A 24,601-nucleotide genomic window follows, 5' to 3' on the forward strand; every position below is an offset into this window, starting at 1 on the left:
TACATGATTGAAATACTTCTGGCCTGCCCAAAAGAGTAGTCTAGGGGTTTGAGTGAGTGGAAGTATAGTTCTGGGACAGAGACTGTGTTGGGAGTTTTGATATGACATTGGGCACCCAGGTCCATGAGTGTCAGGGAAAAAGCTGGTGAAGAAATTTGGTTATTGCCTTCCACCATCATGTTTGAGCAGAGTAGTGTTAACAAGAGAGCAAATTTCCTCTGATTATTATACAGGATTCATATTCAACATAAACAGATCTCTCTTGATTTCCTCCCAGTGGTCCTAGTTTTTATGTCTTCCTTTTGAAAGTCATATATTTGAGAGGCAACACTTAGGTAAAATATCTTCACTTTCTTAAATTGTTTCTCATCGTAATTTCTTGAGGATCTTTTTATCCTGGATACCTTATTCTAGATAGTAAAATTTCAAAAATGTTCCTGAAATCAAGGTACACTGAACTGGACACTATTCTAAGCATGGTTGAACCAAAGCAAAGTGGAATAGAAGAATAATCACCTTCCGTCTGATCACTGTTACTTCCTTTTTTTTTGTTACTTCCTTTAGTAGAGAGTCAGTTTCTTTAAATTAAAATTAAATTAAATTAAATTAATTAACATATAATGGACTATTGGTTTCAGAGGTAGAGGTCAGTGATTCATCACTCTTATATAATACCCAGTGCTCATTCCATCATGTGCCCTTCTTAATGCCCTTCACCTAGTTACCCCATCCCCCCATGTCCCTCCCCTCTGGCGACCCTCAATTTGATCCCTATGACTAAGAGTCTCTTATGGTTTGTCTCCCTCTCTGATTGTGTTTTGCTTTATTTGGACATATGGGCTCTTTCCATAGTTTGGCTATTATGGACACTGCTGCTGTGGACATTACTCTGGACACCCAATATCTACGGGTGTACTCCAGTGTTTATATTAGAGGGTCAATTTCTAGTAATTCTTATTAACTGAATATGTCAAAACTTCAGCTTATATTCATGTCTAAACTTCCACCTGGCGATATATCTGGGCATCCGGCCCTTTTGCTCTGTATCTATTCCTTTGTATTCCCACCCCCTTTTTTGATGGATAATGGACTGGGATTTATGAAACTTATTTATACACAGGGGCTGCACCTATGGGGCAGGAAAAAGAACAAAGAGCCGAGGAAGGGACCTTTCACGGATGGCAGAATAGGTAGGAAAAGATAAGGAGTACGGGGTGAGAAATAAACATAATAGTGCTTTGAACTATATCCTATGTGCTGGTGATTTTCGTTTCTCTTCCTTTAACTCCAGGCTTTCAAGTGAATTCAAATTCTTTTCTGTAGAAGTCAGACTCAGGGACATCTTGATAGCTTACAAACTCTATAAATTCAACCTATCAAATTGGATCCACCATCTCTGCCTCTACAACATACATCAAATATTTTCACAGCCTGTCTTGTGAAATTCAGTCATTTAATCCAGAAGAGGTGGGAGAATTTAAGAATTCCTAACCTCTCCTCTTCTATAGAACTATTCAGTCTAGGGACGCCTAGGTGGCTCAGTGGTTGAGCGCCTGCCTCTAGCTCAGAGCATGATCCTGGGGTCTCAGGATCGAGTCCCACATCTGGTTCTTTGCAGGGAACCTGCTTCTCCTTCTGCCTATGTCTCTGCCTCTCTTTCTCTCTCTCTCTGTCTCTCAAAAGATGCTCCTTTTTCTACATCTTTAGAGCCATTCCAGAGGCATTTATTTATACAGCGATCATTTCTCAGATAACTATTGAAGCCAGCAGTCACCTCTTTTTATTTATTTTTATTTTTTAATTTTTTATTGTTATTTTTATTATATTCAGTAGAAATAGGAGTATCATAAAGAAGAAAACAAGTTTCCAGGAACATAAAACTGGCTTTAGAGATTTGCAAATGAGAGGAATCTTGTGTTTATAGCCTTCAAAAGGTTTTCATACTGTATTCCAAAACAGACAGTATCTTTTAAAAGAACTTGATTCATCAATAGAGTGATGTTAAGATTTAAATACAACAGAATTGCAAACATTTAAAGATGTTAGGCACTGTGTCTTACAGGGGAGGCAGTTGGATTCACCCAGTATCTGGCCATGAATAAACAATCGCTGACCTGTAACTATAATCTATGAGTCTTGCCTTCCAGTCTAGTGATCTTTTTCAAAATTATCATTAATGTTTTGGCTATCGTTAATAGTAGGCTACAGAACAAACAGCATACACTAAAAAGAAAGCAGCAAAACAAGATGCACATTCTATACAATACACAAAATAACAGAATTAGCAATTTGACAAACAAATGTCCTTTGTCTCTTCTGGTTCCTTAAGTTTGGTTGTTAAAGAAAGAGGAATAAGAGAGATTTGGAATCTTTATCCAAAACTAAAACATGACCTTTACAACAAATGGGGATGTGGGATAGATATAAAAATTTATTAATTTTTTTTATTAATTTTTAACATGAGAGACTTCAGCATTTTGAATATCTGTGGATCTATGAAGAGATTGACTACACAGGAAATGGAATGGATAATTAAAAAGTCAAAGTTCCTAAGATAATCAGGGTGGATAGACACTATGAAAGGAGGGAGGATTGTAATTAGGAAGAAGCATAGATCTTTCTCTGAGTTGGATAGATGGAAAGAGAAGAGCAAGGTATAGGTATTGATGAGTTTATGAGTGTATCATGGATATTGAGGAACTTGTGTCTGGTAGCCTCTGCTGTCTTTGTGATGCTGTAGGGGAGGTCATCTTCTGAGAGAGGAGAGGATAGATTTACCATTTAAAAAGAATTTAGAAAATGTAAAAAATTACTTGCAATGAGTGAGCAAATAAACCAGAGGTTATTTTAATGGACTTGCTTCAAAGCACTCATTTGAAGTTAGTGGTTATAAATGCTAAACATTATTATGCTTTTGAGCATAACTTTCTATAGGAATATTGAACTATATTTATGCAGGCTTGAATTAAGCATGTCCAGGATAAGTTGTGTTTGTAGTAAGAATGATAAGGGTTATTACAGTTAGAATGGTAGGGGATTTTATGGGACCTTCTTTATGTTTAATCAATGTTTAATTATTTATAATTTATCATAGGGTTGGGTGTATATCATAAATTTTTCCATCTCAAATTGACTTTGATGTGTGATAAAAACAGGAAAACTAACTTACCACTAGCAAATCGTACCAGCAATATTCACTGAAAAGATCCTACAGTTAAATATGACTTTTATGAATTCTTTTTTATGAATTCTCTGTAACTAGTAAACATTTTTATTTATTTATTTATTTTTACTAGTAAACATTTTTGAACTGTGGGATCTATAATTGGTAAATTTGCTTTATCAGTATCACTTTTCTGTCGCACTTGGAAAATTTTTTGTAGCTTTACAATATGTTTTAATGAGGTATTTTTCTCATTTTCCTGCTAAACTTTGTGATAGTCTGTCTTATTTGTTTTTCTGAATTAACTTCAGAAATAGTTTGCTAAGTCCCCTCCCTATTCATATACATTGAACTTTGGTTTCATTTGGGATTATTCTTCTATACTCAACAGTTTTCTGGATGAGTAAGTGTTAGCATTTTGACAGCTTTGTTTTCTGTGTCTCACTGTATATAAACCCAGGTGAGATCTCCTCAGTTTAAGATTTATCTCATGACATCACCCAGCAACTACTCTACTGCTCCAGTCTCCGAATTCCTCCTCATCTGCTTTCCTAACTACCAGAGTTGGCAGCACTGGCTGTCCCTGCCCCTCAGCCTCCTCTTCCTCCTGGCCATGGGGGCCAACACCACCCTCTTGATCACTATCCGGCTGGAGGCCTCTCTGCATGAGCCCATGTACTACCTGCTCAGCCTCCTCTCCCTGCTGGACATTGTGCTCTGCCTCACTGTCATCCCCAAGGTCCTGGCCATCTTCTGGTTTGATCTGAGGTCCATCAGCTTCTCTGCCTGCTTCCTCCAGATGTTCATCATGAACAGTTTCCTCCCCATGGAGTCCTGCACATTCATGGTCATGGCCTATGACCGCTATGTGGCCATCTGCCACCCACTGAGGTATCCATCCATCATCACTGACCAATTTGTGGCCAAAGCTAGTGTTTTCATTGTGATTCGGAATGCTTTGCTGCTTTCACCTGTACCCATTCTCACCGCCCAGCTCCATTATTGTGGGAAAAATGTCATTGAGAACTGCATCTGTGCCAACTTGTCTGTGTCCAGGCTATCCTGTGACAATTTCACCCTTAACAGAATCTACCAATTTGTGGCTGTTTGGACTTTACTGGGCTCAGATTTCATCCTCATCTTCCTCTCCTACACCTTTATCCTAAGAGCTGTGCTTAGGTTCAAGGGTGAGGGGGCTGCTGCCAAAGCTCTGAGCACATGTGGCTCTCACTTCATCCTCATCCTGTTCTTCAGCACCATCCTGCTGGTTGTTGTGTTGACAAATGTGGCCAGAAAGAGTGTCCCCATGGACATCCCCATCTTGCTCAATGTCCTTCATCACCTCATACCTCCTGCCTTGAACCCTATTGTATATGGGTTTCGAACCAAAGAGTTAAAGCAGGGGTGTCAGAAGTTATTGCGATGCGGGCTTTAAATACATAGAAGAGCACCTCTATTGAAACATCTGTTACAATTTCCTTTGTTTCTCATTCCCTGAGATCAGGGATTTTTTATTTCTGACAGTAAAATAATGCTTGGATAGTGAATATTTCCTATTTGCGTTCTGTCCCTTTAGTATCAGGAATTACTGTGGATCTCTTAGTACCCAGACAAAATTCATTTGCCTATTCAGGTAATTAACCTTCTTAATACCTAACTTTGTATGTAGACATTTATATTTTTAAATTATTGCATCTTCATCACAGTTCTCATTGTTATTGTCTCATTGTATACATTAGAAAATAAAAATTTATGGAGAAATATTGACAAGGTCTCACTTGGTGAGTGGTGAGGCATCAATTCAAGTACAGATTATCTGACTCCAGAGACATCACAATTGAAGCTCTAGCTCTGCCATTTAGGCCATGATTTCTGTGTTGTTTCTCTTCTCTTCTTTTCTTTTCTTTTCTTTTCTTTTCTTTTCTTTTCTTTTCTTTTCTTTTTTCTTTTCTTTTTTTTCTTTTTTATTTTTTTTTCTTTTTTTGGAGAAGGAGAGGATGGGGCAGGCAGAGGGAGAGGGAAAGAGGGAAAGAGAGAATCTTAAGCAGGTTCCCTGCTCAGCATGGAGCCTGATGTTGGATTTGATCTCACAACCCTAAGATCACGATCTGAGCCGAAAACAAGTCAGATGCTTAATGGACTAAATCACCCAGGCTCCCCTCTGTGTCATTTTCAGAAGCTGCTGCTGCCAATAGGCATCCTTCTGGACTGTCCCCCTTCAGAGTCAGGAAGAACTAAGCAGAGACTTGTAACTCAGAAAAGTCACAAGGTTTTTCTGATCACGACTGTTCAAAATTTCATTATAAAAGCATAATTTTCATAATAATATCAATTTATGTCCAGCAGAATCCTCACATACCTTCAAACTGTTTATGGAAAGGCCAAGACACTGAGGACCGAAGTGGAGGTAGAAGTAGGAATGCGAAGACCAGAATGTGAGAAATGGTAAAACTGAAGCGGTAGTATAGAGGACATCCTACTTACTCAAAACTATGTCCCATGTGGTATAGAACTGTACCCAAGAGCCTTAAATGAAAAGAATATAAGTATAGCATATTATTAAAATTCTGTAAGTTACAATCTGGTGAAAATGGGTTAGGAAACATATGTAATATATTATTGTAGTTGGTAGGGAGTGCTGTCATTATTTACATGAGTATAGGGAATTTAGGTTTCAGGCTCATCCAATAACATTACTCAAAGGTCAGACATAATTTTTATTTACAAAATTCCATAGGGTGAAAGCAAGAGCCACTCTGTTAAGAGATCCTTAAACACTGATTCTGGTGAGTAGATTCCAAAATTCTTAAAAGGTATTTTATTTTATTTTATTATTTTATTTTATTTTATTTTATTTTACTATTTTATAAGATTTTAATTATTTATTCATGAGAGACAGAGAAAGAGAGAGGCAGAGACACAGGCAGAGGGAGAATCAGGATCCTCGCAAAGAGTCTGATGTGGGATTTGATCCTGGAGCCTGAGATCAGGCCCTGAGCTGAAGGCAGACACACTCAACTGCTGAGCCACCCAGGTGTCCCTTAAAAGGCATTTTAAATGTAGAGAGTACTAATTTCTTGGTTTCAACAAATACAATTTTGCTTGTTTTTGTAGTATCTCTTGACTGGTAAATTGCAAATATTGGATATAAAGGAACGTACTATATGTCATTAGAGTATTAAAAAAAACTTGATGAAAGGTGGAGAGTTGGAGAGCTGCTTGATTCCTTTAAGTATAAAGGTTTGAAAAAGTGGTTAAAAGTATTTTAGAGAAGTTTATTTAAGGAACCAACCAATTGTTGGTTGTGTGAGAGGGAGAGAAAGATGACTATATTTTCATGCTGATACTTGTGTGGATTTTGTTATCTCCAGTCTTTGGTTATTCAAGGAATGTTGGCATCAGGTTCTCTTCTTATGAGTAAAGATAGTGGCTGGGTTCCCTAGAACCAAACATAATTAACCTAGTGGCCTGGTCATGCAGCTGTCCTTGCTTAATTAACCCTGTGAAAAAAAGATTCCTAGTTACATGGTTTTTACTAAGATGCTCATATTAATTCTGAGTATACATCCTATTGTCTCCACACACAGGGAAGAACATTTTCATAGAATCTTCTGTTAAAATTAAATCTAAGTACCATTGTTAATCTTTAAGGTCCTGTATTAGTCACAGCTCATGTGATTTTCTGTTTCTGTACACTCCTGTCCTTCCTCCAGTCCTAAAACCCATTTTCTCCAAATTCCTTAGGCAAATTTTGAAGTACCCAAATCACTGTGAACTCAGGTTCCCTCAGGGTGCATTTCATTTTAGTCCTCCTAATATACTAAGGCTTCAGCTTTAGTAAAACAGTCTCCTGATTCGTGGGGAGGGTAGGGGGCTTATGTAGTCACATATCCAACCCTGAGCCCAGGAAGGAGTCAGAAGTTAGACGGTGCTTTCCTCTGCTTGTCCAGTATGATTATACATACTCAAGAGGAACTTGAGCTTGTCAAGATGAGCAGCAAGGACTAGATTTATCCTCTCAACAAAACAACAACAAGGCATTGGAAAAATACACAAAATAATCGTTCTGAGGATACTGGAGCTGAAACAATGGAGAACAATGATCCCCAAGAGATAGGAAAGAAAATAAATGAGTCATGTTTACTAGAGAAAGGTTGTTATAACTTATTGGAGAGAGATTCTAAGCCATGTTGAAGGAAGGGTGAATTTAGGTGTAGCCTGGCAGCCTTCCTGTACTGAGGAGGAGGACATGGGAATCAGGGAAGGCCAAGGTAGTCAGAGTTCACAGGGTAGAGTTTTAGAGGACAGAGAACTGCATAGAAAGAGAATTCCAAAGATCTACAGAGGGCCCCCTAAAGTATTCAGCAGATGGGTGCATGCATGTTTGGAAACTGCAAAAACAAAAACAAAAAACAAAAACAACATTCATATAATTATGTAGGGATCTCTGGATGGCTTTTCATAATTGTCTAAGTTGAGACATGTGTGTCAGACAGACCCTTTCCTCTCATCAACTTCTTTGGACGAGATTGCCCCAGGAAGAGAGCAAAACCTTGGAGGAGATAGCTCCCTTTTGGTAAAGGCTATGCCTCTAGAAGAACACAGATGAATGCCCTGCCCTCATCATTGTTACTGTTCATTGTGAAAGAGGAAGTCCTGACCAACACAGTAAGTCAAGGAAGAAAGAAAAGTTTTAAGGATCAAAGTAGAAATGGTTAAATTATCATTTTTTATGTGATATACTTAGTAAACATAATAAACAGGGTTTTAGAATTAGTTATATGTTCAATAAAATGTTCAGATAAAATAAACTTGAAAAAATCAATAGTTTTCTTTATACCAACAAAAATCATCTGAAAACAATAGAAATTAACATACTATTTATAGTAATATAAAACTCATTAGTATGTAGAAATTGGAATCATAATAAATACACAAAACCTTTAAGGATACTGTTTTAAATTATGCTTAAAGTATTTAAATGAAGACCTGATTAAATGTAGAGATAAACCATGTCCATGGAAAGGACACAAGAGCATTTTAAAAAGGTCTGTTCTCCTCATATTAATTCATACAGTCAATGCAATTTCAAGAAACATTACAGCAAAGGTTTTCAGAGGATTTTTGGTGCAGTTATTCTAAAATGTAAAGTATATATGTAAGGTTATAGTTTCACCAAATAGAAGAGAGTTTTTAAAAAGATTTGTCACACCTTACCAGATAATAAAACATACTACAGACTCATTATATATCTAATGGCTGTGCCTAGTGCAAAGGTATAGGATATAATGGAGTTTATAACAGGCTCATGTATGTAAGTTAAACTGATATGGGATATTATATTTACATGTATATAATTTTAATATACTTAGAAGGACAGATGAAAAATATACAACAGATTGCTTATACAATTATTTCTAATGGGTGACATTTTGCTGCACTTTAAATGATTTTTTTTTTTTATCATGCAACAAAACTTTAATTAAATTTTGAACAGCTATTGAGAAAACCAGTGATTCAGCTCTTACTGAAACTGGTAATTTCTAAACTTAAATTGGGGCAAATAGCTAGCTAGAGTGCAGAGCCATGCCATCACTGGGCACTAAGAATTCAAGATAGAAGAATTAACAGCCACCCCTCAGACGGAGAACCAGGTAGAGAGTTGACTCTTTCTGGATGTTGTAATCAGAAAGAGTGTGGCCATCTTCCAGCTGCTTGCCTGCAAAGATGAGCCTCTGCTGGTCAGGGGGGATGCCCTCTTTATCCTGGATCTTGGCCTTCACATTTTCGATGGTGTCACTGGGCTCCACCTCCAGGATGATGGTCTTGCTGGTCAGGGTCTTCACGAAGATCTGCATACCATCTCTCAGGCGCAGGACCAGGTGCAGAGTTGATTCTTTCTGGATGTTGTAATAAGAAAGGGTGCAGCCATCTTCCAGCTGCTTGCCTGCAAAGATAAATGATATACAATATTATATAATTGGAATGTTTGAATGTCAGTGTATTATTTCATAATCAGAGGAAAAATTATGAGCTGCCATTGGTGGGCTGTACTGTTCAGAGCGAGCATTCAAAGAATGAGTATTGGATTGGGGAGAAAAACAAGCGAGCATTCAAAGAATGAGTATTGGATTGGGGAGAAAAACAATCAGTTTATGTAAGTAGAAAACAAATGTAAGAAGTCAGTGAATTCAGGGATGCATTTAAAGGTCACCAGTTAGGAACTTGTGGAGAAACAGTAAAAAATAAGTGCGGGAGAAGTGGGAACCACAAAGAAGATTTTTCACTATTTATTGGCTTAATTGTAGCATCACTTTGGATTTCGGTTTTAGCCATCAGTCTGTTCTGGTCCTATCTTTGCATGGACTTCCCAGCACAAGTGAATAGAACTGTGTTGCTGGATTCCCACAGAAACAGCTCATGTATGCCTGCTTGCCAGCTGAGTGGTTATCTCTTTGTTTCCCTTATTGTATCTATTTCAGATGGACTCAATCCTCCTATGCAATATAAAGCAGCAGGAAGCTCCAGATTGCTACAATTACATGGATCCCAAAAAATTTATAAAGGGCACAGGAGAGTAAGTTTCTGCTCCTTTTCTAATATATAGGTCCAGGTGAATTATGTTTACAGGTGTATTAGATGAGACAACAGGAAAATTAAATAAATTATTTATTACCTAACTAAATTGTCTAAAATCCATGAGAATACTATGAGCTAGAAATACATAGCTCAGACTATTTCTCTCTTGAACATATTCTTTGCCTGAAGTCTAAGTCTTTCCTAAGCTCCTCTAGATGTATCCTTAGGTAATTATACTGTGTATATCTTCTCTTATAATTATAAATTATTTATGTATATACATTTATTTTTTGGTGGAGTCTTATTGCTGGGAAAATGAAATTTGAGTACTTAGTTTAGCCTGTACTCAAAACAACTTTTTTTTTTGTTTAAATCTCCAATTTTGATTTATTTCATTTTTGTGTTGGTCCACCTCTAACAGATAGACTTGAAACATCTACTTTATACATTCTGCCTTCAGGCTCAAATTTTCAACTGTGCTTGGTACATCACAATTGTTGGATATCTTGTGTTATAGGCCATTGGCTGAATCCCCTTCATACTATCGTTCATCCTTCCTTGTCCTGACTTTATTTTTTGTCTAGCCTTAGATTCTATAGCCCATCATTTAATTACACTTTGGGAAATAATCTAGCCTCCTTTCTTCTCTTCCCCATTGTAGTTGCTTGAAAAACCCCAAATTTGTTTAAATCTAAATATTTGTCTCCTCTGTAAAAGATTGAAATTCACTAGGAAAAAAATCCTGTAAATAAACTTACTGATTTCACATTAAATTTATTATCACAAATTTCAGATGTACTCTCAATAATACCCAGAAATCCTAATGTGTGATGTCATGACAGTAAATGAGCCTATATTTGCCAAGTTGCCCAAGATAGACTCCTAAGATTCATATTTGATTTTTACATTGAATACTTCATTTCTCATTTCTAATTCATAATTATGTTGACTTGACTATTCTCCCAAAATTTGTTTATTTAAAGTCTTTTCCTCTGCCACCAATCTAGTCCATGCCACCACCATCTCTTGCCTGGACCAGATAATAGCCTTCTTGCCTGTCCTGTTTCTACCTTTGTCTTCCTATTCATACCTCTCTTTAAGACCTTTTTGATCTGCCTTACCTAAACTGATACTCCCATAGTAATGCTCTATGATGGTATATGATAGGATTTTTATTTTTTTAAATTTTTATATGTTATTTTATTTTATTTTTTTGTATATTTTTTTACTGGAGTTCGATTTGCCAACATATAGTATAACGCCCAGAGCTCATTCCATCAAGTGCTCCCCCTCAGTGCCTGTCACCCAGTCACCCCATCCCCCCACCCACCTCCCCTTCCGCTATCCCTTGTTCATTTCCCAGAGTTAGGATTTTGTATATTTTCTTTTTTATAATTACCAAAACTTTCAGCATTTAGCTGTTTTATATTTTTACTGTTTTTACCAAAAGAATACTTCTTTTAAATTAAAGATTTATTTATTAATGAGAGAGAGAGAGAGAGAGAGAGATAGGCAGAGGGAGAAGTAGGCTCCCTGCAAGGAGCCCAATGAGGGACTCAATCCCAGATCCCAGAATCACACCCCGAGCTGAAGGCAGATGTTCAATCACTGAGTTACCCGGGAGTCCTCGAAAGAATATTAAAAAAAATTTTAATTAAAAAATAATATAGGTACATGGTTCCAAATTTTGAAGATTAAAAAAGGTATTCAGTAAAAGTAATTCGTTCTCTGTTTCAGTAAGTGTATATCTGACTGCATATAATAGAAACTCCAAATATGGTGACCAACAAATTAAAAAATTCTTTTCCTTTCACGTAGAAGCATTTCAGAAGTGGGCATCCAAGGCTGAAACCAGACCTTCACTAGTTTCTCGCTTTCTTCTTTATCATACTTAGAAACTGACTTTTATCCTCAAAGTTGCTGATAGTTTAAACTAGAAATTCAGGTATCAATCCTCAATCCATGAGGAAGGAGTGTGGGCTAACGGCCTTCATTTCTCAATTGAGTTAGTTCATGTTGAAGAGTCTTCCTAAAAACCCCACCAAATGACATCTACTAACATTCAGAATCTGAGAGGTATAGTATTTTGGCATTATAGATGGTACCCCAATAAAATTATGTTTTTTGTTAAGAATGGGGGCATTGGGTAAATAACCAGCAATCTCTAAGATACCATTCTATTCTATACTGCCAAGCACAGTTTTCTTTTCCAGAAGCAACTATTCTTACAGGTTTCTTATATATTCTTCTAGAGGTAATTTAATTATATATAATAAAATATATGATAACATATGTATTTATATATACACTTTTTTATATGTATTCTTTGCATAGCATTAAAATTATGTTGTTCTGTGCACTGTTTTTGCTGCTTCTTTGCTAAACAATATATCTTAGAAATTATTCAAAGAAGTACATTTAGAGATGCCTATTTTCTGTTAACAACGACATAATTAGAATGAGCTCTTGGTGAGGTTAGGAGCTGTGTTTGCTTTATTCAGCATTGTATACAGTGCCCAATACAGTTTGTGGGGCATAAGTGGTAGTTGGTATTTGTCTAATGGATGAATCACACAAATAGAAAGTGCCAGAGCTAGTATTTAAACCTTCTTATGATTTGAATGGTTTTATTCTCATGATCTTATCTGCAATCTTGATGTGTTAAGTTGACAATTTCCTTGTATTGAACTCTGCATTCTTCAAAATTTTTTTTTTAATTTTTATTTATTTATGATAGTCACAGAGAGAGAGAGAGAGAGAGGCAGAGACACAGGCAGAGGGAGAAGCAGGCTCCATGCACCGGGAGCCTGATGTGGGATTCGATCCCGGGTCTCCAGGATCGCGCCCTGGGCCAAAGGCAAGCGCCAAACCACTGCGCCACCCAGGGATCCCGAACTCTGCATTCTTCAAAAGATAAATATATTTGTCAATTAAAAAATGTTAACAGTTTGCTAACCTTGACTTGCTAGAATTTTGTTTAGGATATCAATACCTATGGTCACATTTGTTAGTATAGAGAAGTGTCATTTAGAAAACAGACATTGGAATTGGATTGACGTGGCTGTGAATGTAGGCTAGCTGTGGTGAGTTTGGGCAAAGCTTCATCTTTCTATTTATTTCCTACATAGTGAGGATAATAGTTCCTACTTCAAAGAGTTGCTCATTCCTATCTAAGGGAGATGATTCAATGAGAAAAAATGTAAAAGAACTTAACTACTGTAGGTCACTCAGAAAGTTCGCTCAAAACTTTAAAATTATTATAACAAAAGGGATTTCTCTATATTCTCTTTTCCTACATATTTGACCATGTCAGGTTTGTGCACCAGATCATTGGCTCCTGGCTTCTGGCAAATTTTTACCTTAGTTTTAAACCACTCCATTCTTCACATCCCAACTTCCTACTTGCAGAAGCATAATAAGACAGTTCCCAAAGGACTCAGATCATCATCTCCTAAGTCTCTTTTCCAAGCGACCATTTCCCATCTGGGTCCAAAAAAGGGAGGGTAGGAGAGGAATAGGAGTTCATAAAACTCTTCAGATTTATTTAGCAAAGTCCCAGCATGATTACCAATACAGCTGATATATCATTTAAAGACTCATCCTTTGACATCTTCTGTAAGTTCTGGGGCCAAGGGTGGGTAGATAGCACAGACTGAATTGGATCTAGATGGGAAGAGTGACGAGACAGGCAGGGACCTTTTCTAATAGGCAGCCTCCAAATAACAGGAAGAAAAGACAATGAGGAGGTGGGAGATATAGTGGCTCTGGATGTATTAGCATTTAGAAATCCTAAGCACCTCTGTAAGAAACATCTTAGTTTTCCTTTCTTTCCTCTGCCTTTCTAAAAGAGGATTCTATTTCCTAGCTTGGTTAGATCTAGTGCATGTAGAGAATTGGACTTCATCTTGTCTGATCAGGAAAGGAAGGAGATCTATAAATTCGACAATGGGTTAGAGGATGTAGGGATGCCGAGTTTAGTATGTCATGGAGATTGCCTTGCATGGAGATTCAGAAAAAAATGATGATGAAGAAGCTGCCTCCCAACTTTGTCCCAGTAGAGCAGTTTAAACTGGAGAGATATAACTTCCTTTAGATTGATAGAAAGCTCTCTCTCATATTCAATTGGGCTCAATTTTTCTGTTATATCTCTCTGATGGTCCTAGTCTTGCCCTTTTCCCCAAGACAGCCATTCCTATATTTTGAAGTTGTTTTTGGCAGGTCACACATCTATAATTTGTAATGATTATGCCCTTTGCTTTTTATCATCCTGTAACTTATATGATTTAATACATAGTGTACTGAATTAGACAGGATACTCCAGGTGAAATAACCAGAATAGGTTTGAGAAAGATTCTCATCTACTTAGCTCTTGAGATTGTATGTGTACAAAATATATTTATAGTTAATTTACATTTTTATAATTTAATATTTATATTTAAATTATATATATATATCACTTAAAAGAATGCCTGGTACATACTAGACACTTGGTATATTGTAGCTAATACTGTCAGTCTAGTTTTAAAGTCCTAAATCGATGTTTACTCCATATACCACATCACTGACTTATGTTCAATGTGTACTTCTACCTTTCAGGATATCTATGAATCTGTTCCTTTTTCCTTCTCTCCTATTCCAGATTTCTCACTTCCTCCCTCTGTCCCATTCTCCAATGTTAAGCAGTGAAGAATTGGAGCTTAATAGACTCTGATCTGAAGTGGTAACACTGGGTGGCTGAAGACAAGTGTCCTGGACTTGATAAGTTTTGAGCAATAGAGATTTCACTTTTCCAAAAGTTAATGAGCAATATGTGAAGAACAGAAGCAGATACATAGGAGAATTGATCAGTGAGTAAACTTTGAGAAGAAGCATAAACAGATATGAAGATTATGTTAAACAATGCTAAAAGAGGACAAAGTGCTAATAAGAATATTTGACCAGGATGAGAAAATAGGATATAGGGAGGATAAGGGTCAAGAAGGAGAGGAAAGACTGGTGCAAGGAGATAGGTTTTGTATGGATAATGTGGTAATGACCAAACTGGAGGAAATTCAAGAAAATTCTAATGGACATGTTAGGAGCAAAAAATAAGAATGTTTTGTGTTGTATTAATTAGGGCAAAAGCAAAAGATTTCTTAAGCCAGAGACCGAGCCCGGGGTTTTACCATTAACCGAGGAATAGGTTCTTGAGGAGCACCTATAAACAGTGGCATGAAGAAGCACCCAAGTTCTACCATGGATTTGTGGCCTGCCCCCTCAGTGACACTACACACATATTGATCAGGACTTTTTCTCTCTCTTTCTCAGTGTCCTCTTCAGCACACTGAAATTCTGGCTAACTCTCTTGTCTCCCTTTCCCTCCTTGGGATTTTCCAACAACATAAAACACCAAGGCCCAATAATTCAAAAATCTTTTCAATAGATTTTTATTAAGAATCTGTGGGATGTTAGAGAATGTTGGTATGTATGAGTGGAAAAGTGGACTTTGTCTGTCTTCAGATATTTCACAGGAGGGTGGAGTGAGACAAAGAAGTCCAAAATCTATGTGTTAAGTGTTAAAGAGTAAATAATAGTAATAATAATAAATTACTTTCTCAATGAACTTCAGTTATGTTACTTTCCTTCATAAATGGAAGCCATCCATTTATGTCTCTTTTTTTCTTTTTCCACCCTTTGGTGTTGTTATTTTCTAGCATATCAGCCCTATGCTATTCCAAATACTTCAGCTATGTGCTAATGCTTTCTGAATTTATATCTTAAACCAGAATCCTTCAAATTTGTTCAAACTCCTCATTTCCAACAGTCTAAGATAAATCTCTATGTAGAGTGTAAACACCTCAGTCTTGACATATACACACTAAACCTATTAATTCTCCTGTGATCACCTTGGTGATTCTATTTATCCAAGCCAGAAAATTCTGGGCTTCTCACCTCCTGTATCTTTCATAGCTGTCTACATTACCACCAGAATATGCTGCTTCTGTCCATCCTCAGTGCTCAGACTTTGTTTGGACAACACTTCTCATCTGGGCAATTGCAGTTTCCATTCTTTTGGCTTTTGCTGTCTCTCCTTACTCAAATCATCAGTGGCAGTGCATCCTCTTCCTATAACCCATACCTAGTCACCTCTCTCCCCTAATGAAAATATTTCTGTCTTCTCTTTATATATTAAATTAATTCTAAAATCCTTAGCATAGAAAAGGTCCTTCCTGATCTGGCTTTCTCTTTGTTTTTAATTTCTTTTTTTGCTCTTTCAACTCCCCACCCTCATGGCTCCAGTCAAATTGAATATATCATAGAGTTTCCCTATGAACTTTTTCTCCAACTAATTTCCATGCTTTTACATAACCCATTTCATATATCTGAAATATACTACCTACAGTTTTGTGCATGTATGTCTTCCACCTCCGTCAAAACTCAGCTAAGGTGTTGATAACTTTAGAAAGGCTTCCTTTTCTCCTCAGGCTGATTTAGAAAATTTTATTTTGTCCTTCTCTATCACTCTGCTCATAAAACAGTTAATTTATTCTATAAATATTGTTGGGTACCTCTTAATGCCAGCACTGTACCAGTTAGTGAGCATAGTTCCTCCTATCATGGCATGAAATGTCTAACTGGACATGAGGGAAGGAGCATAACCAAATTATTACTCACATATAAACTGTGATGGTGTGATAAAATGCTATGAGAACATAAAATAGGATATCTGTATATTGTCTGGAGAGGATTAGAGAAAACCATGCAGAGAAGGGAATATTTGAACTGAGATGTAAAGGATGAATAGAAAGTAACTGGATGTGGAAGTGTAAATAAAAGTATGGGATGCGTAGTCTTCTAAGAGAAGAGGGAAGAGAAAGTGCATATTGTATTTGAAGATCTGAAAAAAGGACAGTGTGACTGGAGCTCTGGGAGTGAGAGAAAGAAAGGTATCAGATGAGGCTGGAAAATGGAGAAAGATGCAAATGATATATGACTTAGTATTCATTCATTCATTTATTAAGTAATTTGTTCAATTAACTATGAGCCACCTATAAAGGAATCTACCTATACACTGTACTTATAGTGATGAAAAACACCAACAAACATGGTTTCTTCTCTCAGAAACTTGTGATCTAATAAAGTTAAATTCTGTTCAGAATTTTGTTTTTATGCCTATTAAGAACGAGAAGCCAATGGCATATTTTAATCAGATGAGTGGCAAGATCATGTTTTAATATTTTAAAAATTTCTCTAATTTCTTTTTTTAAAAATTTTTATTTATTTATGATAGTCACAGAGAGAGAGAGAGAGAGAGGCAGAGACACAGGCAGAGGGAGAAGCAGGCTCCATGCACTGGGAGCCCGACATGGTACTCGATCCCGGGTCTCCAGGATCGCACCCTGGGCCAAAGGCAGGCGCCAAACTGCTGCGCCACCCAGGGATCCCTCTCTAATTTCAAAGTAGAGAATGGTTTTATAATGAAATCTAGAATGCAGTAAGAGGCAATTTCAGTAAATTTCACCCAAGAGATAATAGTACTGTAGTCTTGGCTGGTGATAGTGGTGATAGAGAAGTAAGTGGACTCAAGAGCTAATTAAAAGGAAAATTTGACAGGTTTTGGTTGTGGGTTTTTAATAGGTGGTACAGGTGAAGGATATGTTCAAGATGGTCTCTAGCCCTTGACTTGTGGAATAGTCCAGATATACATGCTATTCACTGAGATAGGAGATGCTAGAAAACCAGGCTTGGCAGACAAATAGTAGGTTAATTTTAAACCTGGTGTGTTTTGGATATCTTTGAAAAATCCAAGTTGATATGTCAAGTAGGCATTTAAGGAGGTTTAGACAAAAGATATAATTTAGTAATCATCAACATGGAGATGGTAATTGAGCATATGGATGAAGGAAGTAGGAGACAGAGTAGAGCAGAATAGCACAGAGGGATGAAGAAAATCAGAGAGGGATCCCGGGTGGCTCAGCAGTTTAGCACCTGCCTTCCACCCAGGGCGTGATCCTGGAGTCCCGGGATCGAGTCCCACATCAGGCACCCTGCATGGAGCCTGCTTCTCCCTCTGTCTGGGTCTCTGCCTCTCTCTCTCTCTGTCTCTGTCTCTCATGAATAAATAAATAAGATCTTAAAAAAAAAAAAAGAAAATCAAAGAGAACCCAGGACTGAAACTTGAAACTGATGCTAAGATGGTGAATGAAAAAAAAAAAAAAAAAGCATAAGAGAAAATGAGAAGGAGACCAGGATGTGTGAAATAAACTAGGAGATTGTGATGCAAACCAAAACAAAGAGAGTGTGTCAGGAAGAGGAATTGATCAATTGCTTTACCAAGATTTTCTTTTTCTCTTTCTTTCTTTCTTTCTTTCTTTCTTTCTTTCTTTCTTTCTTTCTTCTTTCTTTCTTTCTTTCTTTCTTTCTTTCTTTCTTTCTTTTCTTTCTTTCTCTCTTTCTTTCAGCATTTCATGAACCTATTAGAAGGAGGCCATGCCAGGAGTTGTGGAACAGATGTGAGGTGAGGACTGGAGACAGTGGGTGTGGCAGTGCTTCTGAGAAGTTTATGTGTGAAGGGAGGGAGAGGGAGAAATAGCTGGAAGGAAACAAAGAGGCTTTTTTATTTTTATTTTTAAAGATGAAAGATACTGGAGAATATTTGAAAAATAAGGCAGATCTAGTGAAGAAGGAAATAGGACTCCAAATTAGAGAAGTAGAACAAACCATTGATCATGTAACTGCAAGGCTAGAAGCTTTACAAATCACTGGAGGAGGTAGAAGGTTTGGCAGTTTGAGGATGGGCAGATTCTGTTTCAGTGGGAGGAAACAAAGAAAGGATGGGAGAATGTGCAAGTAGGTTGATAGGTTTTATCTTGGAAAGTTGAAGAAAATATCACTGGGCATCTCTTTTCTCTGTGAGGTAGTGGTTGATGCCATTTCTTCAAGAGAAGAAGTGGAGTTAAAGGTTTGAAAAGAATGAAGAAGGCTTGAAAACAGCTTTGAAAGAAGGAAAAGTTGATCGGGCAAGATTTGTAGGATGGACAGGCAGCATTGAGGGCTCATTTAAAGTTGGTAACTATAAATTTATAGTAAAAGTAGCCATTTCTGTAGTTTTAGACTTATTCTAAGAACATTTGGGATGGTCAGGTACAGGCCCTCAAGAACAAATGGTTGTATTCAAATAGGATTGGAGTCTTAGCAAAGGACTGATTTAATCAATTTTGTGTTCTATTTTCTTCTAGTATACCATGAGTGGAGGGAAAGGATATAACACAATTTTCCATCTAAAATTATATTGGCTATGGTAGTAGGTGAGTATCTAATTAAAGGTTTTTCATTCCACATCAATGTCAATAATTATCTCAAAAAACACCTATTTAAAAATAGGTGTTCTTCTTCTCATGCCTCCTTCATCTTAGTACTGGTTAATTGTAAAAACTAGTTGTGTTTTAGGCCTATCTTTTTATACTATTAACATTTTATTTTTATTACACTGGTACCAGACTGACATGATTTGTTGCATATTTTTAATGTGAGATTATTCCTTAGCATTACTTCCCTTTCAAATCTTAGTTTTTTCACTGACTCATTTCTCTTCATAGACCATAGCATTATTTGTCAAATCTCACCAGTCTGTCTTTATGATATTGACTGGGATCTGCCTTTTGGGAAGAGTCTCCTATATATCATGATCTTCCTAAAGAGTAAGTGAGCAACACACTTTTGAAGTGAATTAAAAAAAAAAATTGCCTCTTGTATCTGCCCATACAAATAGTCAAGAGAAGCCTCAAGATTCATTCCATGGCTTCATCCAGCAACTACTCCACTGCTCCAGTCTCCGAATTCCTCCTCATCTGCTTTCCTAACTACCAGAGTTGGCAGCACTGGCTGTCTCTGCCCCTCAGCCTCTTCTTCCTCCTGGCCATGGGGGCCAACACCACCCTCTTGATCACTATCCGGCTGGAGGCCTCTCTGCACGAGCCCATGTACTACCTGCTCAGCCTCCTCTCCCTGCTGGACATCGTGCTCTGCCTCACTGTCATCCCCAAGGTCCTGGCCATCTTCTGGTTTGATCTGAGGTCCATCAGCTTCTCTGCCTGCTTCCTCCAGATGTTCATCATGAATTGCTTCCTCCCCATGGAGTCCTGCACATTCATGGTCATGGCCTATGACCGCTATGTGGCCATCTGCCACCCACTGAGGTATCCATCCATCATCACTAACCAATTTGTGGCCAAAGCTAGTGCTTTCATTGTCACCCGGAATGCCCTTCTCACTGCACCTATTCCTATTCTCACTGCCCAGCTCCATTATTGTGGGAAAAATGTCATTGAGAACTGCATCTGTGCCAACTTGTCTGTGTCCAGGCTATCCTGTGACAATTTCACCCTTAACAGAATCTACCAATTTGTGGCTGGTTGGACTTTACTGGGCTCAGATTTCATCCTCATCTTCCTGTCCTACACCTTTATCCTAAGAGCTGTGCTTAGGTTCAAGGCTGAGGGGGCTGCTGCCAAAGCTCTGAGCACATGTGGCTCTCACTTCATCCTCATCCTGTTCTTCAGCACCATCCTGCTGGTTGTTGTGTTGACAAATGTGGCCAGAAAGAGTGTCCCTATGGACATCCTCATCTTGCTCAATGTCCTTCATCACCTCATACCTCCTGCCTTGAACCCTATTGTATATGGAGTTCGGACCAAAGAGATAAAACAAGGAATGAATAAATTGCTGTGGAAAAGGATGTGAATATGTAAAATACATTTCTAATTCATTTTCTTTCTTCTCCTCAGTAATTTTGCCTAGGCAATGAATTGGACAAAACTTGGTATTTATTTTACACTCTGAAGCTCACTTCATAACTGACCCAGATTTCTTCCTTTATTTTCCTCACTTGGTTCAGATAAATGTAGGTAAAAGAAGGAACTTGTATTTCTTGAGTTGCTGCTTTGAGCCTCGGTAATTTTATTTAAGTAAATTTAATCTTTCACAACATTTCTGCAGGTGTTATTACTTCCATTTTACACAGTAGAAAAAAAATGCTTTTCAAGAGTAGTAACTGTCAAAGACCACATTATCTGGGAAATGGCAGAGATCAAAATCCAGACTCCAGAGCCTGGGCTTCTTCTGCAGAAATGCCCCCTCCAGTGCAATTGACCCTGGATACCAAGCCTCTATCTCCTTTGCTTCTGTTTTGTTCTTCTGGATATCTATTTCCTGCCCATACCTACTTCCTTGAGAACCAGTGGGTTTTCAGAAAAGGCAGAGTCCTGCCTGACAAAGCATCTGTAGTCCTGCAGGAGAAGAATGTTCATATTAATATACAACAATGCCAGCTTCCTGTTCTATCCTATACAGTCTCGATACTTACAACGAGTCTTAGAAATGAGCATTGGTTGACAGAGAGATGGGGAGAAAGGAAGCCATTTCCCAGAAAATAGGGAAACAGACTGAGACAGTGGATTGGCCACTTCTAAATATTCCTACATACCTAGGAAGCTGAAAATCAGGTCTTGAGCAGAGTCTGAGTTGACTCTGCTCAAGAGCTCTCATTGAAGGTGAGAAGACATAGCAAAGGGTCAGGTTTCTGGATAATAGTAGGTCTAGTGAGGAGAAGAGGAAGGAAATTGCACTGTTTGTTTTCAGAGATTTAATATAAGCAAATGGTTAAATGGATGTTGGAAACTTGAAACTAAAACAGGGGCTGCGGAAGTAATGCCAGAGGTAGCACCTGAAGGAAGAATTTTACACTTGGGAAGAATTTGGTCATTGGACCTTAAGAAGTTGGCGATAAGCCCATGGGACTGGGTGTCAGATATCTAAGGAGGATGCTACCTTAAACTGGTACTGCTGTCACAGGAGCTCAGAGGAGGTGTCTTCAGAGCTGGGATTAATATCTCTGAGGATGAGACTCTGTCCTGCTACTGCTGGTACCTGAGAGGAAATTCAATAAGGTTCATTGGACCCTGGGAGTTCCAAACCAAACCCAAACCCAAATCAAACTCAAGTCCAAAACCCAACCAACCAATAAATCCTGAAGACTAGAATCAACTCTGCTGCCCTTGATGAGTCAGTCATTGCTCAGGGATACTGACACGACAGGAACAGACAGGAAGAAACAAGGATCCTTTGCTCTGCTTTAGCCTTCCAAGTCTTTTCCTGTTGTTCTCTGTGGGTGGAAAGTAAAAGGGAGCCAGCTGACAAAGAAGAGTCCCAGAGTTCAAATCCCAGCATCCCAAAGCACATCTAGATAGATGGGTCTGGGTCTGGGGCTGAGAGACAAGAGTTAATGACTCTGCAGCTTCTGTTGGTTCTGCGTTTGAGGGCTTATGACCATATAGAGGACAACTGAGGCAGCACCCTACAGTGCACACTGGCTCTCAGGGACTGGACACAGAATCAAGTTCTCCTATGCAGGTAGGCAAAGAGACATGGCATCATAACGTAATGTTACAGGGACAGCTTTCATAGCTGTGGAAGAGTTTGGAGTTAGCTGTCAAGAGGAATAGAGAGAGACCGCATGCATCACTCAGTGGAGATTCCACAGAGTAACTGTAGCTTAGGGCTGCTGTGGGCTCTAGGGCAGACTCTTCCAAAGCCACACTCAATAACAGCAGGAAAGGGAAATGACATCCATCTGCCTGTAAGAAGGGGCTTTTAATACCCTCATGCTTGGCTCTCATTTCCTCAAGCCAGAGCCATACGTGTGACTAAGCATTTGTCATTTTCTACAAGAGAATTCTCTCACAGGACTCCCCTCCATCTCACAGCTGCTGGAATAGTTTATCTACCACCACCTTCCCCCTGTCCCTCAGAGGACAGAAGGGCCAGCTTCAACACTGATGACCTAAATGATAGTAATAATCTCAACATCCTTACATACTGGTAACAGTGATAGTAATGACAATGAAAACAAAAGCTCAAATGTTTTGAGCACTTTCAATATATCAGTATCTGGGCATGATAACATTAATTTTCATAAGACCCTTGTGTGGATGATTATAAAAATTAGTTTTAAAAACATCTAACAAAAAGGATTCAATTCATAGGAATAGGACACATTGTTAGGTGATATGCCCAGCATTTGGTCTACTCCGTTGGTTTCTCAAGGAGTGCTTTCTCTATCTCTGCTATGCTTCTCCCAGGTGCAAATACAGAAGGGACTCAAAGAGGAATTCCTGAATTCGGATCTTATTCAGATCTTAATCCCTTCACTAGGTTTCTCTAGATCAGTGCAAACGGCCACTATAATTATAAGAAGCTTGACTCAAACTGCCTGTACATGGTTATAGAAACTACAGTTTGTATTAGGAATTTGTAAGGGATGTAGACTCCAGCACACCTCTTGTCATTCTCCGTAGTGATGAGCACAGCTTCTGGCACATCAGGGGACTCAGCAAACATCTTGTTTACGATATTGAAGTGGATAGAAGAGTAACCAACAGTGTTTATTTTTTTTTAAATTTTTTTAAGAGACAAATAATTTTATTTATTTTATTTTTTTGCATTCAATCTGCTGGGATATATTGTTTTTTTTAATAATAAAATTATTTTTTATTGGTGTTAAATTTGCTAACATACAGAATAACACCCAGTGCTCTTCCCGTCAAGTGCCCCCCTCAGTGCCCATCACCCATTCACCCCCACCCCCCGCCCTCCTCCCCTTCCACCACCCCTAGTTCGTTTCCCAGAGTTAGGAGTCCTCACAGTGTTTATAATGCATCTTTAGTCCCAGGTAGTAGAGCCCTAAGTATAAGAACAGACAAGACATACTTGAGGTTGGCTCTCCACTCTGGTCCTTGGGAGACAGATTAAGAGGACCACAGTTTCTCACAAAATTGTCAAACCTTGTGTAGATGGTTCAAGGAATTGGACACAGTGGTTCTAAGACAGATTTGGGGTGATTCCTCTTACAGATAAAGAAAATGGAGGAACAGGATTACCCAAAGAGCTAGATCTTGTACAGCAGACACAAGTTTGCCATGAAGCTCCCATAGCAAAAAAAAAAAAAAAAAAATGTTCCCTTAGTATAGTCTTTGAACAGGTCCTGAATGGATAGAATGACGCATCAGAAACTAACAGCATTTTAAGTTGACATTTTAAAGGTACACGCTTCCAGTTTAAGACAGGTAAGTACTGGGGATATAATGAACAACATGGTGACTATAGTTAACACTGCTGTATAGTATGTTTGAAAGTTGCTAAAAGACTAGATCCTATAAGTTCTCATCACATGGAAAACTTTTTTCTTCCTTTTTGCATATATATGATATTAACTAGATATTAATTAAACTTGTAATCATTTCACAATATATGTAATCAAGCCATTATTCAGTACACCTTAGACTTCTGTGATGCCTGTCAATTATATCTCAATAAACTGGAAGAAAAAAAAGATGTTTTGTTAGTTTATTGAAAATCTGTGGAGTCACTATGGTCCAATTGTACTGGAAGGGGGTGTATTAAAATATGAGAAGGGAAAGGGGAGAGGCCAACCATTTGCCACTTATTCCACTCCCTGGTTTGAATGTAGTCACATTTGCAAGAGAAATACAGAGCCTTTTGGAATAGGATACCTGAAGCCATTGAACACTGCTGTTCACGACCAAAGCAGATTTAAATAAAGGGGCAGTAGCAGGAAAGAGCAACAAATCTCCTGGAATTAAATTATCTGGAGAAAAAAGGAAGTCAATGTTGGTGACCAGTGCTCAAAATGAAGACCTAAATATTGTTGAAGGAACAAAATTACATTTTCCACATACAATAAAGTGGAATTTGGGAGCCTTTTAGTATATGGTCATCCTTACACCAAACTGCAGCCAGAGTCTATAAAGCCTGGAGCTATAGCCAGGAGTAAAAAAAAATACTCATAGCCTGCAAGTCAAT

The 24,601-nt window shown here is 38.0% G+C and overlaps 3 protein-coding genes across 3 annotated transcripts; 2 read left to right on the forward strand and 1 right to left on the reverse strand.

Moving 5' to 3' along the window:
• The first annotated feature begins 3,653 nt into the window (after positions 1 to 3,653).
• LOC112910852 (olfactory receptor 56A1) lies at positions 3,654 to 4,598 on the forward strand. Its single transcript, XM_025987162.2, has one exon. The coding sequence runs from the start codon at positions 3,654 to 3,656 to the stop codon at positions 4,596 to 4,598; it is 945 nt and encodes a 314-aa protein (XP_025842947.2).
• Positions 4,599 to 8,787: 4,189 nt separating this feature from the next.
• Positions 8,788 to 15,689, reverse strand: LOC112910913 (polyubiquitin-like). Its single transcript, XM_025987229.2, has 2 exons — positions 15,674 to 15,689; positions 8,788 to 9,110 (listed from the first exon to the last, which is right to left on the reverse strand). The coding sequence occupies exons 1-2, from the start codon at positions 15,687 to 15,689 to the stop codon at positions 8,788 to 8,790; spliced, it is 339 nt and encodes a 112-aa protein (XP_025843014.2).
• A 3,830-nt stretch (positions 15,690 to 19,519) lies between these two features.
• On the forward strand, positions 19,520 to 20,464 carry LOC112910936 (olfactory receptor 56A1). Its single transcript, XM_025987250.2, has one exon. It carries the CDS (start codon positions 19,520 to 19,522, stop codon positions 20,462 to 20,464), a length of 945 nt encoding a protein of 314 aa, XP_025843035.2.
• The last annotated feature ends 4,137 nt before the right edge of the window (positions 20,465 to 24,601 follow it).

This window comes from Vulpes vulpes, chromosome 11 (genome assembly GCF_048418805.1).
Source record: "Vulpes vulpes isolate BD-2025 chromosome 11, VulVul3, whole genome shotgun sequence".
In the NCBI taxonomy this organism is placed as follows: domain Eukaryota; kingdom Metazoa; phylum Chordata; class Mammalia; order Carnivora; family Canidae; genus Vulpes; species Vulpes vulpes.

Bases quoted from the DNA above. Each gene is read 5' to 3' on its own strand.
- LOC112910852 (XM_025987162.2), top strand. From the start codon at position 3,654: ATGACATCACCCAGCAACTACTCTACTGCTCCAGTCTCCGAATTCCTC.
- LOC112910936 (XM_025987250.2), top strand. From the start codon at position 19,520: ATGGCTTCATCCAGCAACTACTCCACTGCTCCAGTCTCCGAATTCCTC.